Source organism: Setaria italica, chromosome III, assembly GCF_000263155.2.
Source record: "Setaria italica strain Yugu1 chromosome III, Setaria_italica_v2.0, whole genome shotgun sequence".
NCBI lineage: Eukaryota > Viridiplantae > Streptophyta > Magnoliopsida > Poales > Poaceae > Setaria > Setaria italica.
The window spans coordinates 42,862,399-42,878,350 of NC_028452.1; the positions used below are offsets into that span (position 1 = coordinate 42,862,399).

General features: G+C 41.0%; 2 protein-coding genes across 2 annotated transcripts; one reads left to right on the plus strand and one right to left on the minus strand.

Moving 5' to 3' along the window:
* Window positions 1–7,553: 7,553 nt before the first annotated feature.
* On the plus strand, window positions 7,554–12,501 carry LOC101770663 (DNA replication licensing factor MCM7). The gene is made up of 15 exons (XM_004962713.3): window positions 7,554–7,674; window positions 7,798–7,865; window positions 7,960–8,019; window positions 8,134–8,363; window positions 8,844–9,021; window positions 9,244–9,366; window positions 9,468–9,557; window positions 9,784–9,926; window positions 10,005–10,182; window positions 10,287–10,478; window positions 10,790–10,962; window positions 11,052–11,255; window positions 11,456–11,621; window positions 11,717–11,938; window positions 12,039–12,501. Exons 1-15 carry the CDS (start codon window positions 7,644–7,646, stop codon window positions 12,141–12,143), a joined length of 2,163 nt encoding a protein of 720 aa, XP_004962770.1. The 5' UTR covers window positions 7,554–7,643; the 3' UTR covers window positions 12,144–12,501.
* A 407-nt stretch (window positions 12,502–12,908) lies between these two features.
* Window positions 12,909–15,419, minus strand: LOC101771063. The gene is made up of 3 exons (XM_004962714.2): window positions 15,072–15,419; window positions 13,982–14,097; window positions 12,909–13,532 (listed from the first exon to the last, which is right to left on the minus strand). Exons 1-3 carry the CDS (start codon window positions 15,180–15,182, stop codon window positions 13,190–13,192), a joined length of 570 nt encoding a protein of 189 aa, XP_004962771.1. The 5' UTR covers window positions 15,183–15,419; the 3' UTR covers window positions 12,909–13,189.
* Between the last annotated feature and the right edge of the window lie 533 nt (window positions 15,420–15,952).

The following is a 15,952-nucleotide window of genomic DNA, read 5'->3' on the forward strand; positions in this document are numbered from 1 at the left end:
AACCCCAACTGGCTCGCTTTTTCCAAGCAAAATAAAACTTTTCCAACCAAACAACCAAAACAGTTTGTGTGTAAGTGTGCGCGCGTGCCAGATTTCTCAACATATCACAAAAAAGCTCAAACACAATCTGATGCTATTCTTACTCCAAAAATCAAAACCAACATACGAGAGTACACCGTCTAAGCCTGCTTTATATCTTACCTTTTTTCCATTGCATGCATGGGCCCATATAATATGTGGATACACACTTCAGCTCAAGATGTTTATCCAACATCAAACCTTAAAAAGGGATCTTTAATATGCTACTTTGCAGCAATACGTCTTCGCTCTTTTGGTGTCACATCTTTCAATGGATTTTGTAGCATAATTACTAATATCTAGTTAGGTAGTAAAACATATGCTGATAAGGCACACTTTTGATGATTTGGGTGACAACAAACCAAAATTTTAACTAATGATTTTGCTTGCGGCAACAAATGAAGCAAGGTTTTAGTGTTGTGCTGGGGACTAAGAACCCACTACATTAATCAGTAGCTATTATCGAGGTCATTTATCTTCCCCACTTCATATAGGAATATGCCATGCTGTCATAGAGATGATGCTGGAGGCTCCCTTGTAGCAGCTTGAAAACAATTCAGTAAAAGTGCATGCCAGTGCCCATCAGAAAGTGACTCCTACCAAGTTGTCTAGCGGATCGCATGTGTTTCACCATGCTCAACACGTAGCACGAAATATAATCTATTGTGCAGTGACATCAGGGTGTGGTTTACTTTAGACTAGGTTATTTCAAAAATACTTTTAATGCATGAGAATTGGTCTACCCAATCCAAAGTCATACATATATGTAGGCCCTTCAACTCAAAATGTAATTCGTACATTCTATTATGGCTCGTGTAAATACTCATTTGAACATGGATTTTTCCAGGAAAGAATACAAGGAGATCAAATTCAATTTCAATAGGAATTAAACCGGCACATCAAGTCAATTTCTCTGCAGTGGGCTCTTTAAGATCACTTAGGCCAATCCCAATAGGGAGTAGGGAGTTTCAGTTCGTCGTTTCCAAGCAAGAGTGCCATGTTATCTTTGAGATCTATTGTTTCATAGGCTAGCAATAGTATTTAATGCATGATGCACGAGTTTGGAGATTATCGGATGAAATGAAATTTTTACCCCTAATGATATATCTTAAAAATGATTTAACTAGCAAGTTTGCTTATTCATGCCACAAAACCAAGACCTCAAGAAGGGAATATGCATCACTGTCGATGGAGTAAGAACCCACTACACAAATAGTTATTTTAGTTGCTGCTCATCTTTTACTCTATCGGAATATGCCGCATTGTCGTGAGAGATGATGCTGGGTGCTACTTGCAGATAGCAGCTTGGAAAAAAAAAATCACTATCTAGCCAATGTCTTTCAGATTGTAAGTACTCCACCAAATTATGTAGTGGATTGTATGTGCGTTTTACCATCCTCAATGAAACATGTATGGCACCAACTCTATTGTAGAGTGTGTTCTCGGTGTTACTTAAAAAATTAGATTAGAGTACATCATTTGATGCATGATAATTGGTCTACTTAAAGACAGAGTCACACACATATTTATCCGCCCCTAGAATAAAAATATTGCAAAACCTGCATTTTTACTGTTACTCGTGAAAGTCCATTTTTCTGAGAATAATTTTGGATTGGAGATCAAATTGTAGTGGAGATTAGATAGTTACATCAAACCAATTTCCAGAGTCCAATCTCTTCAGCATTCAATATATGCTGTTCTTTCTAAACTTACTAGCCACTTTAAATTTAAACCCCTGTATGGCAGCCATATCAGTCAACCACAATAAGCCTTTTTTGAGCTTTACGACCAAATTAATCCAAAGCTTGCAATCACACTTCTATCACTTTTAGTTAAACTGGAGGATATCCTTGCTATCAACATTTGAAGATGATTTAATAACATTGATAATTTGGTCCAAAGATTGCTTGTGCATCAACACTTACAGTTTTATCATTTTGCAGATGTTAGAAATAGTATACACACAGACTTTGAGTTACATGACATCATTAAATTTGTCTTTGCCGCTCGATCTGAGTAGATTACAAATTGTACGAGTACAGCCAATATCCTGCAGTGAAATATTTGTACGAGTACATGTTCTACGGCTCACGTCTTTCATGATTAAAAGCTGAAGATGCATATGGCCAGTGCTTATATGAGTCCGTTAGTTCATAATGATGGATTGTTAATGTATCAATAAATTATTCCAGTCGACATGTACAGATATTTTTTATACAAATTAAAAGTTAAATTCTTTTGCATGTCTTTTATATAATAAATAGCTTTATTGATTACTCGACTTTCTATGAATATAAACATCTTGTTTATTAGTGTTTTTGAAACACGTGCATGTCCACTAGTATTAGAAAGGATGTGACAAGATGAAAGAATTTATATACATACGTGTCTAGAACAAATAAAGGTAGAGTGAAAAACCAAAAGAAACTACACATTAAAACTTCGCAAGGAGCATTCTTGTTGACTACAAGAATCAAACTCTCTCGAAATCTAAAGCTAAAAACAATCAGCTGCTGTTATTTTCTTTTCCTCGATCAATATATTCAGAAGCAGTGCATTGTCTAAGTGTACATTATAGCACAAATTTTCAATTGTTGCATACAAGGGCACATAGTATGCATACACTAAACACTTTCAAAAGATGTTTATCCAATATCAAAAATCCCGTTTTTGATTCTGATGTTTACTTTGCAATAATATATATTCACTCCTTTTTTTATCACGTCTTTCAATGGATTTCATAACATAATTATTTAATATCTAGTTATGTTGTAAAACATATCTTCGTAATGCACAAAATAATTACTTTGACAACAGCATATGCAAAAATTTTAACTAGTGACTTTGCTTATCCATGGTACAAAACCAAGCAAGGTTTCGGTGCTCTATCGGAAGACTAAGAACCATCTACACTAATCTATAGTTATTTTCAAAGTTCTTTATTTTTTATACAAATATGCCATATTATCACGAGAAATTATGCTGGGTGCTACCTAGTACTTGAAAAAAATTCACTACAAGTGTATGCTAGTGTCATCAGAAAAGTGATTCCTACCAAGTTGTTTCGTGGATTGCATATCAGAGGCGAAGCCAGCCTCGTCGTTCGCCGGTGTCAGCATCGTTTTCTACCGGTGTCATATTAGCGTTGTAAAACAGCGTTTGAACAGTATTTTCCACTAAATTTTCAAACATCTTTCGGTGTCAGCTGACACCGACAGCAAGCATTAGCTTCACCCCTGTTGCACGTGTTCACCATCCTTAACATGTAGCAAGAAATATAGTAGTCTACTGTAAAGTGACTTCATGGTGTGGTATAAAAGACTAGCTTATTTCCGGAATACTATACTGCTCTTCAGTTGAAAATGCAAATTTTACAGTTGGTGTAATGCTCATATGAACAAGCATTTTTTTCCAAGAAAGAATACAAGGAGATCAAATTAAATTTCGATAGGAATTAGACAGGTATGCACGTCAAGTCAATTCATCGGCTAGCTGCAGGTTCTCTGGATCCCTTATGCATTCGTCATTCTAAATCTATTAGCTGCTTCAATTCTGAATTTTTCGTGTGGTAGCTATATTAGTCAACCCAACCAATTCCGTATTTGAAAGGATAAGAACAAGGAGGAAGAGGAGTATCTAAAACAAATAAAGGTAAAGCAGAAACCAAAATATATTACATGTAAGGAGGAGTACCCAAGTTCACTACCCGATTCTCTTGGAATCAAAAGTTCAAAACAATTAGCTGCCATTCTTTTCTCATCCTCAATTAAAAAACAATGGGAGTACATAGTTTAATAATCCTCCTTTAGAGCACACATTTTTTTCTATTTCTGCATGCATGGGTCCATAATTTGTTCTTGGCGAACGGGCCCATAATAAGCACATACTAACACTTCCAGTCAAGATGTTTATCCAAAACTAATTATCAAAATGTTTGACAACACATTGTGAAATCGGAAATTTCTGGGCAAGCAGTGAGTGCAACATCTTGCTCCTTTGCTAGTACAAGTTTTTTGACTTAATTTTCTTATAGTACACCCAGCTCTCTAAAGTAAAAAAAGTTCATGTATGGCTCTCTCTTTCCATGGTGCAAAAGGAGCTTTGTTAAGCAGCCACTTAGGCACCAAGCCCTCCACGATCTTTCTTCCAAAGTGGGTTTCTTCTGGTCGCCAGACAAGTGGAAAACCTAACACCAGGTTTTAAATGACAAGAGATCAACAAGGAAATTCATATCATCACAGTCTCCATGAACAAAACGCAGGAAGCACGTACATGTACACGATAACAAAAACATGATCATGGATCAATCTTTTTAGTCCTGAAAGATGAGCTAATCCTTTTATTTAGGCTATCAACAAACTTGTGGCAACCTAATAGTAGATCACTGAAAGAATAATGTCCTACCCAAAAGGCATGGCTGGTTCAGTGGTTCTCCTAGTTAGAGAGAGGACAGAGGATCAGACAAACAGGAGAAGATCAAAGCAGCTACAATAAAAAGAAACTTAAAAAGCCAAGTGGGCCATGGGCTGTCCCTCAAAAGAGCACCATAAACGTGCTTGAATCCAGTGGCCACTTTGGCATGTTGCTGTGCTCTGATTTGCCCAATCTTTTCCTTCTTTCCGACCACGTTTTAAGGTTAGGTCCAACTCGAGAAAAGGTCCCAGTTTTAGAAGCACTAACGAAGGTTCCAAATTCCAGATGATCACGAAAATCTTGAGCCATCCCGGCCGGTATCTGTTTCGTGCCGGTGACAGGCACAACATTGTTTGATGTGCTGAGTTTGAATGACTAGTTTATATTCGATCGATTGCCGACCGGATACCAACCGATTTCAACCTGGAATGATTGTCATGAAACCAGACTTATCTCTCATTAACCACCGATATAGTGGCGATAAATAGCCCATTGTGCCATCAAGATTTCAAAACCATGTGCTCTAGAGTTGGGACTTGGGAAAATTCGGTGTTTGATTGTGACAGTGTCCTTCCAAGTGCATGCATCTATGTGTGGCATCCCTAGTTTCATCCGTCCCTTTTCTCTCCTTTTTTGTGTTGACAAAACCCACCAACCAAACTCCCATGATTTTATTCGATTCCCGGATGGATAACCCAAGAAATGAAGTTGACAAAGCCAGGGCTGTGAAAAAGAGTAGGATATTTTAACTTTTTGGGAGGATAAGTTGTGGAAAATTTACAAGGACTCTACAGTATTTTTTTTTGGAACAACAAGGACTCTACAGTAGTAATGGATCATCTATGTTCGCAAAGATATATAGCCGCCGGCTGCAGATAGGTTTGGACCTTGAAACGACTATCCCAGTTGCGAAGAGACTCTTTGCCTCACTGTCCCGTCTTTGACAATCTAATCCAAGTCTGAATGATTGCGATTAACAATTTTGCGGCTAATTAATTATTCATAGGAATTGAACACCCTTGCTTCGTGATATTTATCACTTCTTTCAGAAGTCACAATTTTCGAAATATATACTCATCAGGGAAAATAAAATAAAAGTGTGTAGTTGTGGAGTCTATACTTTTTGATAATTTGAAATAGGTTAATGAACTTTGTTTCTTGTTATTACTTCCCACTATTTGTAGTTCTAGAACACTTTATGCTTCTTAGACATACATGAATGGCAGCCATGAGAAAATATTGTAAGCGCAAGTTATTTCTCATATTAAAGTGCGGTTGTTTCTTCCAACCGTTGTAGTTATTTTGCAAAAAAGTCCCTCAACTTTTTTTAATCAACCCGCAGTTCTAGGAGTTAAACTGCCGTAGTTCGTTGACGATATGTAAAAAAAAAATCTCGTATTTTTCGTAATCAACCCACCATCCTAATAGGAGCATGAACTTCTTGCTGCGCCTAGTCAAATAGCCTAGCAGTTCCAATCCATCTCTGTTTCCCAAGCTCCCCATCGTGCCACACCGGTGGCATGACACGGAGCTCCGATCTCGCCATGCACAGATGCTATCGCCCACTGTTGCACCCATGCGCGCCGCCCTAATCTAGCGCCGGCCTTCTCGGAAACGGTCCGCTGTGATCTCACATATAATCCGCGCAACAGCAAAGCATAAACTGTTGTCGTAGCATTCTACCTAGCACAGACGCAAAGTGCGGCATCTCCACCTGCTGCTTGCTGCCAACACTGACTGCAGGCCATCACCGGTGCCTGGCATCCACCTAACATTACTGATGCAGTGGTGCTGCCTGGAGTGCTCGTTGGTACTATGCGGCTCGGAGTATGGTCAAGCTGGTTCAGTAATTGCTATATAAATTTGCATGCAGTGAAAGTTTTAAATTTAGAAGTGGTCCAGCAAATTCTAATCAAGGGTAAGCATTTTTTTAGCCTTGCTTTTTTATAGATTGAAAGTTTAGTGGGCAATACGTCTGTAATAACATGCTAATGCATGAAAGCTGAAATTGGAGTTGCGTGCATACTGAATCTATATACCATAAGCTTTAATGTATGTTTAAACCTGATGTTGTCGTACATTATAAATCAAATAATGGCAAAACAACCTAGATAGCCTCAAGGCCTGCTCTACAGTCTTGCTGGCTGAACCTCCTTAATTTAATCAGAATTGCTAATTTAAATTTTAACTTAGTGATTGTACAGTCGGAGAACGAGCCGAGGATCTGTATGGATCAAATACAAATTTCATGGAGCACTCTAATACTAAAATTGCTGGATGATTGGATCAACATACATTGTGATAATAAATTAATTGCGATTTCAATTATGCACACCAAAATTACATTTTTTTAGTGCGAAGATTTTAGGGAAATATGACTTAGGAATTAAAAAAGGTGACGTATCACAGCATCCAGTTACATCGAGAACCTCCATATTCTTGTGATACCACCTTGTATGAAATCCATGAACTTTTCTTCTTATGATAGCTTATCTATTTCTTTAATTTTCCTTGTGCAGAATTTCGGGAAGGAGAAGAAGAAAAGTGATATAGTACCATGAAACATGAATTGGGAATAAGCAGATAATTATTTTAGAGAGGGTAAAGACCCGTAGCAACGCACGAGCACTTCTGCTGGTAAATTGTAAAAAAAAGCTGTTATTTTTTTTGTGTGATGGCTCATAGCATTTTAATGTTTAGTCTATCGAACAGCTTTACATATATAGAATTATGAATACTGAACGTATGCATGAATGTCATAATAAAATGCGCAATTGTCATTTTTTGAGCTGGGCGAATTATTTTCCAGAGTAAAGAGATCATTATTTGGACAGACAAATGAACAATCATACCAGAGAAAGAAAAACAAAAGCCCGAAGACACACACCCAACCAGAACAGCCCAATTCAAGCCCACATGATCCCAGCCCACTCGAGCTTCTAGGCCAACAAAATCTCAGCCCACTCGAGGTTCTGGGCCCACTTACATTTCCCGCCACGCCGCCCGCTCCTTTCCCGCCAAAACGCCTCCTCTTATGCCCCTCTTCCCGCCATTCACCCAAACCCTTCGCCGCCTCCGTCCCGCGTCCCGCCCTTCTCTGCCTCCCTCCCCCCCTCCTCGCCGCCGCCGCCGTCCCCATCACCGCCGCCGGGATGAAGAACCCCGACTTCGCCGCCGACAGAGGTACGTGTTGCTTCGGCAACAGCCTGCATATGCTCCTCGAACCATTTCTTCTTTTGCTCCTGGAAGGTTCCAGAACATTCTGTGACGGCGCGTTGGTTCTTGGTGTTTGATTTGTGTCTGCAGCGCTCGCCAAGGACTTCCTGTCCAACTTCGCCGACCCGCGCGGCGAGCCCAAGTACCTGAACATCCTGGTAATTATGATCTCTTCCCCGTGTTCTAGGGGTCGCCCCTTCAAGATCCGGTTTGGTTTCGTAATTTCACGCTGATTTGTCACTCTGGTTGCAGCAAGATGTCGCCAACCGGAAGATACGGGCGGTCCAGATCGAGCTGGACGACCTGTTCCACGTACCAATTCCTCCCCTTAACAACACCCTATTCCTCTTTTTTTTCCTTCTATGAAATTTGTGGATGCAAGATGTGATTTTTGGTGCGAAATGTTTTTTTGTTGTTGTTGTGCAGTACAAGGATGTGGATGAGGAGTTCTTGCAGCGGGTCACTGAGAACACACGGCGCTACATCAGCATCTTCGCGGAGGCCATGGATGAGCTCATGCCGGAGCCCACGGAGGCGTACACCGTCGACGAGGACCGGGACATCCTGATGACGCAGCGTGTGGATGAGGGGGCTGACGGTGGTGCTGACGGCACTGATCCACTTCAGAGGATGCCACCTGAGATCAAACGGTTCTTGTAAGTAGACTGGTCCTAAATTTGCCTTGGAGCTCCAGATTTCGATTAATTGGTAAATAAAATGGGTCTGCAGTTATGGTTAATGTAGAATGGAGAGCAAATTCCATGTCATGAACATGAAGAAAATTACTGATTATACTGCATAATTTGAACTAACGTTTCCCCTCTAAATTCTGCTGTGAACCAAAGCATTTGATCTGGTTTGATATAACATGCTAGCACCATTAGCCTCTGAACGGTTCAGATCTTAGAAGTATGTCTTGCAAACTTGTGCTTTCGTGTATGCTGTGATGTAATATGTCAGCTAAATATGAATATTTGCATCTTATACTTGCTTAAATTTTCTTATTGCTGTTATATATATATGCTTGGAGCCACCTAATTCTGTGTATCTCACTGGAACTGCGCTCCAATGATTTGTCATGTGGATCCAATTATCAGTTTGATGTTTATTAAAATGATTATGTTTTGGCATTGTAGTGAGGTTTACGTCAAGGCATTCTCAAAGGTGACTCCACTCACCATTAGGCAAGTGAAGGCATCCAACATCGGGCAACTTGTGAAAATATCTGGAATTGTGACTCGCTGCTCGGATGTGAAGCCCTTGATGCAGGTTGCTGTTTATACATGTGAAGAATGTGGTTTTGAAATATATCAGGTACTTGATCTTTTTTCAGGCTTTCCTTTTTATTATAGGCTTGATATGTTGACCTTGTATAATAAATTATTTTAGAGCAGTGTGGGATAAATTCTGAGAGACATGATAGAATGTACTATTATCTGTACTGTGGCTGCATACATTAGCATTTTGTCTCTGTTTCTAAGTTCTATTTAGAATGATTGAATGAATGTTCAAAAACAATTGTTTTGAATTTGGTAGGAAGTGACTGCTAGAGTCTTTATGCCTCTCTTTGAGTGCCCATCACAAAGATGCAAGCTGAACAGAGCAAAGGGGAATCTAATTCTTCAACTGCGAGCATCAAAATTTTTGAAATTTCAGGAGGTACTCACCTTTCTTCAAATCTGGTCAAAAATGAAAAGACCAGCTCAAATTTCGGCATGTTTTAGATTCCACTTCCATAAAACAGCGACATTGCCTTGCAGGTGAAACTTCAAGAGTTAGCAGAGCACGTACCAAAGGGTCATATCCCTCGTTCTCTTACTGTTCATCTAAGAGGAGAGCTGACTAGAAAGGTGAAGCAAACTTCAACTTTTTGTTTGACTTTGAACAGTTTACTTTGCATTGTTTCACAGCACAATAATCTCTATGTTCTTGATGTATGCTTAGCTTTGAAAGAAAGTTTCTTTCAGATTTCTGCTTTTGGTTTACTAAATTCAGTAACTAAATGCTCTCATGAGCATTAAGGGTCCACTAGAGATATTCTGTATTAGTCCAAGGACTAAATGTTATCATGATTAGGTTGCACCTGGAGATGTGGTTGAGATGTCAGGCATTTTTCTTCCCATGCCATACTATGGATTCAGAGCGATGCGTGCAGGATTAGTTGCTGATACTTACTTGGAAGCAATGTCTGTTACCCATTTCAAGAAAAAATATGAAGAGTGAGTCATCTAAGGCTCATGCCATTCATTCCATTTGTCTTCAGCAGCTGTCTGATTAGTGACTGTAAACTGCTGCAGATATGAACTTAAAGGTGATGAACAAGAACAAATTGACAGATTGGCTGAGGATGGTGATATCTACAGTAAGCTGGCAAGGTCCCTGGCACCTGAAATATTTGGCCATGAAGACGTAAAAAAGGCACTGCTGTTGCTGCTTGTTGGCGCACCCCATCGGAAGCTCGCAGATGGCATGAAGGTATGCATGCTGCTACAAATTAGGATGGCATGCATTTCCCACTCAACCTTTGCTCTCTCCAACTGCTCACATGTCACCATTGATTGTGTAATGTGAATGTACAGATCAGAGGAGACCTTCACATATGCTTGATGGGAGATCCTGGTGTTGCAAAGAGTCAACTTCTGAAGCATATCATAAATGTTGCTCCAAGAGGAGTGTATACCACTGGACGTGGGAGCAGTGGTGTTGGTCTTACTGCTGCCGTACAGAAAGATCCAATTACTAGTGAGTTTGTCCTCGAGGGTGGAGCACTGGTAAGGATGTGACCTTATGATGACATCTTTTAATGTTTTCTCTTCTATTGAACTACAGGTCTACCTGTTTGTGCTTTCACAAATGTAAACTTTGCTCTCCAGTCCTGACTATAGCTGTTGAGAATATGTAGTTCTTTCTTTTTTTAAATCAAGCCAGCAGTTGGGGTTTCATACCTGTTCTGCTGGTAAACATTCCATTTTATTTTTCTGTAGAGTTATCACCTTAGCACAATAAAAACAGTTATTTGGTGCGAAGCACAGGCATGCAATCCTACTAATGATTAATCTCATTTTGCAAACTTGGGTTTCAGGTGCTGGCAGATATGGGTATTTGCGCGATAGATGAGTTTGACAAGATGGAAGAGTCAGACAGGACAGCGATTCATGAGGTGATGGAGCAGCAGACAGTTAGCATTGCCAAGGCTGGCATCACCACCTCACTCAATGCACGAACTGCAATTCTGGCTGCTGCAAATCCAGCATGGTAAAATTTGATTTGAATATTTCCCTTTTTGAAATGGTATAAAGGAAATGACATTGATCGTGATAATTGCATTGTTTTTAATTATTCAGGGGAAGGTACGACATGAGGAGGACTCCAGCTGAAAACATAAATCTACCTCCAGCACTTCTGTCTCGTTTCGACCTCCTTTGGTTGATCCTGGATCGTGCAGACATGGAAAGTGATCTTGAGATGGCAAGACATGTTGTTCATGTGCACCAAAATCTTGAATCGCCAGCGCTGGGTTTCACACCACTTGAACCATCTGTTCTTAGGCAAGTACAATATTCCTGAAGTTGCATTTCATTTAGTGTCCTAATTTCGTCATTGTGTTTCCCCAAAAAGATTTCGTAGCTGCAGTACCAACACTTAAGTGACAGTTAGAAAGCAATGCGGATAAGCTGACACTGAATAGAAGTATGGCTTACTATCTTTGCTCATAGTTTACAATTTAACAATCTTGATCTGATCACAGAGCCTACATATCTGCTGCGAGAAGAGTCATTCCTTCTGTTCCTCGAGAGCTCGAGGAATACATCGCAACTGCATATTCCAGCATCCGCCAAGAGGAAGCAAAGTCAAATGCACCAACCTCCTACACAACTATCAGGACACTCCTCAGCATACTCCGCATTTCTATTGTAAGTAAATTTCAACTGTGTTATCCTTTCGTTTTCCAGTTACACTAACATGCAAGGTATCTCCTTCTGAACATGATGTTGCTTGTTTATCGCAGGCCTTAGCAAGGCTTAGATTTTCAGACACTGTGGCTCAGAGTGATGTTGATGAAGCACTGCGACTGATGCAGATGTCCAAGTACTCGTTATACTCAGATGACCGTCAGCGGTCTGGCCTAGATGCGATTTCTGACATATATTCTATCCTGAGAGATGAAGCGGCAAGGACGAGCAGCATGGATGTGAGATATGCTCATGCTCTTAACTTGATCTCCAGAAAGGTACAGTTTCTACATACACATACTGGTACCAATGCCACATCTCAGAATGGCTTGATTGCTGACAAAAATTGGCTTGTGCTCAAATGTTTGTGAAATGCAGGGATATAGTGAGGCTCAATTGAAGGAGTGCCTAGAGGAGTATGCATCCCTGAATGTGTGGCAGATCCATCCGAACACCTTCGACATCCACTTCATTGATGCCTGATGAGAAGCTGAACCCGATCACCTAACATTCCATCACGAGTGAAGGGATATAATATCAAGAGTTGGTGCTTCATGATTTGTGAGCAGAGATGAATGCCATCGATAGAGCCCTAACATGATCGGATAGTTGTAGTGATAGTGAACAACAAACCATTTTCATGATGTCAATGATGTAATGCTGGGCAGAAGCCTCTGAGAATTGTACCAGTAGAGCAATTTCTTGTCTGCCTAACGAGTAGCCTAGTGTTTTTTCCCCTCTGCAATCTCCTTGTTTGACACTGACACTGAAGTGTATGTACCTGGTGTGTTTCCTTATTGCTGCGAAAGTCATTGCATTTGTGGCATTTTTTGTGCGTCAACTGTCAAGCGGTCCACACAAGGAGATGAAAAGCGATCAACACCACAATAGAGTTTTTTTCCTTCAATTTTTTATTTTACTGGAGACACGAACTCTTTTGGTGGCATGGTGTGTTTAATTTGAGGAGTCATTTCATCATAAATAAAAGTGATCCATCACATTTGTTCATGAATTTTAGTGTGACAACTTCATTGCTCGTTCATTTTTACACTAATCATTGGCTTTTGAGGAATGATGTGAAAGAATCAACACTTCTTATTCCTCAAACCAAACAATAATATGATGAGCAAAATGACCATTACCATCTCCAAACTCAGACTAAAGGCGCCATAAGATGAAAACCCTCCCGAAAAAACAATGAAGCATTTATTTAACAACACAAAAATAAAAATAAAATTAACCTCAAGATACCACAAAGCTTTCAGGAGGAACTAATCAACCAATTTGTTCTACATTCAGATTTCAGAAGAATGAAACACAGGAACATCCACTTTCTTGAAAACTGAAACATTATACAGCAGCTGCTTACAGAACTTACTGGTATGAACAGGAAGTATAACTTGCCAGTATAACATACAACCCTAGATTGTAAACTACATCAATATGCAGGATCCGGTTCAACTTCTTACCATTCAAGCACAAAAGCTAGTTCATCCTCTACGAACTAAAAGTTACAGCACAGACCAGCATCACATCTTCTGGTCGCTATCATCAGACTCATCATGCTGGTCTGTAGCACTGCCATTTGGTACAGCACCTGCTCCTTTTCGGTTGACGTCGCTGAAGGGTCTCTTCCTCGATGAGGATGGTTCGAACGAATCCATCTCCTTGCTCTTCTCACCCTCATCAATAGCCATGTCATCTTTCTCTTGATGAGCACCAGCTGCTGACGGTGGAGGCGGCGGCATCATGTCAATCCCACTGAGTCGGCAGAAGACTTTCTCAACTGTTTCGGTTATCTCTTTCCCTAATCCGCCATTGTCAAGTATCAGCTCCCAAACTGCCTTCGAAGCTTTCTCAAGGACTGGAGTCCTGCATTGCATAAAACAGGTCAGCACTGCACTATAGTTTGGATGAATCATTCCTTCTGAGGCAAGAAGAAGCTGGGAATGGAGCTGCAAACTGTGTGAAATGCAGAACATGTAAATTTGGATTTCCCACATTACAATCAATACATGGGAACAGTAAAAGAATAAGTAAAATCATGGGAACTAGATCTTTACTACTTTTCAAACAAGCAGCGGCGAGCAGATAATATGGTAGGAAAATAAGATATCATGGAGACCTGTGCATGAAGTCAAGCCTATACATTTTTTGGGGGGTAAAAAAATATTGCTACTGAGCATCAAAACAATCGATAACCTGTATAAGCAGTTTGCAGCTAAGGCCAAAGACAGACAGAGAAATGTACTGTTACCAGCACAATCCGTTATCAATGTGATCCAATGTTAGTGAGTTCTACAGAAAAGACAAGAGCTTACTCAAGTTCTTGTCGAAGTGCATCAAACAACTCCCTCTTGGTCTTTTTTTCAGCTCCAGGAGTATTCAGTACCTTGCTTTGCTCCACCATCATCATAGTGTTTTTCTTCATATCCTCCTGAAATCAAATTTAGAAAGTTCAATGCCAAGTTTCCACTTCCCACTACTCCATTAGACAAGTGAGTCTGACATAGAGTGACACCAAGATTGTGAGGAAGGGGTATGTATAACATAAGTTACTGCAGAAATGTCTGTATTCAACATTGACAGCACGTGCTAAGTGACACAAAACGACAACTAAATACCCAAATTCTCATGAGAACCAATCCTCGAAACGTCATGTTAATAGGAGGGGAAAATAGAAACCGACAAGGAAACAACACGTGCCAAGTGTCACCAAATCACGACTAAATACCCAAATACGCATGCAAACCACTTTCCCGAAACGTCATGTTGATATGAGGGAAGAACAGAATGAAACTGATGAGGAAACAAACACATGCAAAGCAACATGTAAGGACAACTAAACACCCAAATTCTCATGCAAACCAATCCTCAAAACGTCATGTCGATTGGAAGAGAAAACAGAATGAAAACCGAAGAGGAAACGGCACGGGCAACTAAATATTTAAATTCTCATGTAAACCATTTCCTGAAACATCAGAATGAAACTGACACGAGAGGACAACTAAACACCCAAATTCTCATGCAAACCAATCCCCTGTTTAAAGGTCTTTTCGGACACGCACGGTCGCCTCACGGAACGGGGCAAGCAGTTAAATAAGCAACTAAACTCTTACCCAATATCAATGATTTGGTCACAAAAAAACTTCACAATTCCATCAGTTACAGAAAGTGCAGCACATGAATTCAGACTGTCCCCGACGGCACAGTGCAACAGAGTCACACTACGAGCATATCTCACAAGCAGGGTCTTACCACCTTAAGCTGGAAGTGATCACCTAACCGCATAATGCATCCTCACCATACAACAAACGATTGCTAGCATATAGTAGCAAAAAGGAGCAAAAGAGTAGGTCTCGAAAGGAACATGAGTGGATTGGGGAGAGGAAGGAGGCGGCGTGTACGCACGTTGGCCTTGAGCTGGGCGATGATCTTCATGCGGAGCGCGTCGATGCTGCCGTCGTTCTTCAGCGACTCCAGCACGTCCTCCGGCCGCACCACCTTCGACGACGACCCCATCCCCTTCCCCTCCACCTCCACCTCCACCCCCCAAATCGCCCACCGCCACCACCCGCCTCGCCCGCGGAAATCCCTAATCGAAGGAGCTTAGGTCTCGCGGGAGGAATCGCTCTATCCGCGGGGGCCCTCGACGGAGATCCCGCGGAGTCGCCGGCGGAGACGACGGGGGCGCTAGGGTTTGATTTCCCTCTCGCCGGTGAGGAGGAAGGGAGAGGAGAGGAGACAAGAGAAGAACACGAGATAGTCACGTGCCCCCGGTGTTCTTCTAATTTTAGGGAGAAATGACGAGACTGCCCCTGCCCCTCCTCCACCTCGCGCCTCACGCCTGCGCCGCCTCGCTCCGGCACCGGTAGCAACATCGACGGCGCCGGCGACCGGTGAGTACCTGTTCCCGGTGTCCCCGACGACTCAGGCTTATCCTTTCGATCGAGCTCTGAAAAAGCCGCTTATTCAGGTGGCAATGGCGCTGCTGAACCTTGCAAATGCGATGGTGCGCTTCTGTGTGATTCTTCGGTTCATTGTTCGTCCCGTGTGAGTAATGTAGTGGTTTGATATCCAGCAGAATTCGATGGGTAGCGATCTTGATATAGGTTTTGTTGCAAAAAAAAATTGCTTCTTTGCTTAGCTTAGTTTGGGGCAATTATTCTTAGCGACTAATGCAAAGTTAGAGCGGATACATAATGTAATCCGTGAATGTTGTTGTTTATGGGAAAAATATAGCCAAACTGATAACTGCATAAACTATTTTTTATTCACTTTACCCCCAAACT

What these genes read in the sequence shown, in the direction of transcription:
- LOC101770663 (XM_004962713.3), top strand. Translation starts at nt 7,644, where the DNA reads ATGAAGAACCCCGACTTCGCCGCCGACAGAG. An exon ending in AATTTTTGAAATTTCAGGAG is followed by an intron (nt 9,367 to 9,467) that starts GTACTCACCTTT and finishes ATTGCCTTGCAG; the next exon opens with GTGAAACTTCAAGAGTTAGC. An exon ending in GCTGCTGCAAATCCAGCATG is followed by an intron (nt 10,963 to 11,051) that starts GTAAAATTTGAT and finishes TTAATTATTCAG; the next exon opens with GGGAAGGTACGACATGAGGA.
- LOC101771063 (XM_004962714.2), bottom strand. Translation starts at nt 15,182, where the DNA reads ATGGGGTCGTCGTCGAAGGTGGTGCGGCCGGAGGACGTGCTGGAGTCG. An exon ending in TCGCCCAGCTCAAGGCCAAC is followed by an intron (nt 14,098 to 15,071) that starts GTGCGTACACGC and finishes ATTTGATTTCAG; the next exon opens with GAGGATATGAAGAAAAACAC. An exon ending in GCACTTCGACAAGAACTTGA is followed by an intron (nt 13,533 to 13,981) that starts GTAAGCTCTTGT and finishes TATGCAATGCAG; the next exon opens with GACTCCAGTCCTTGAGAAAG.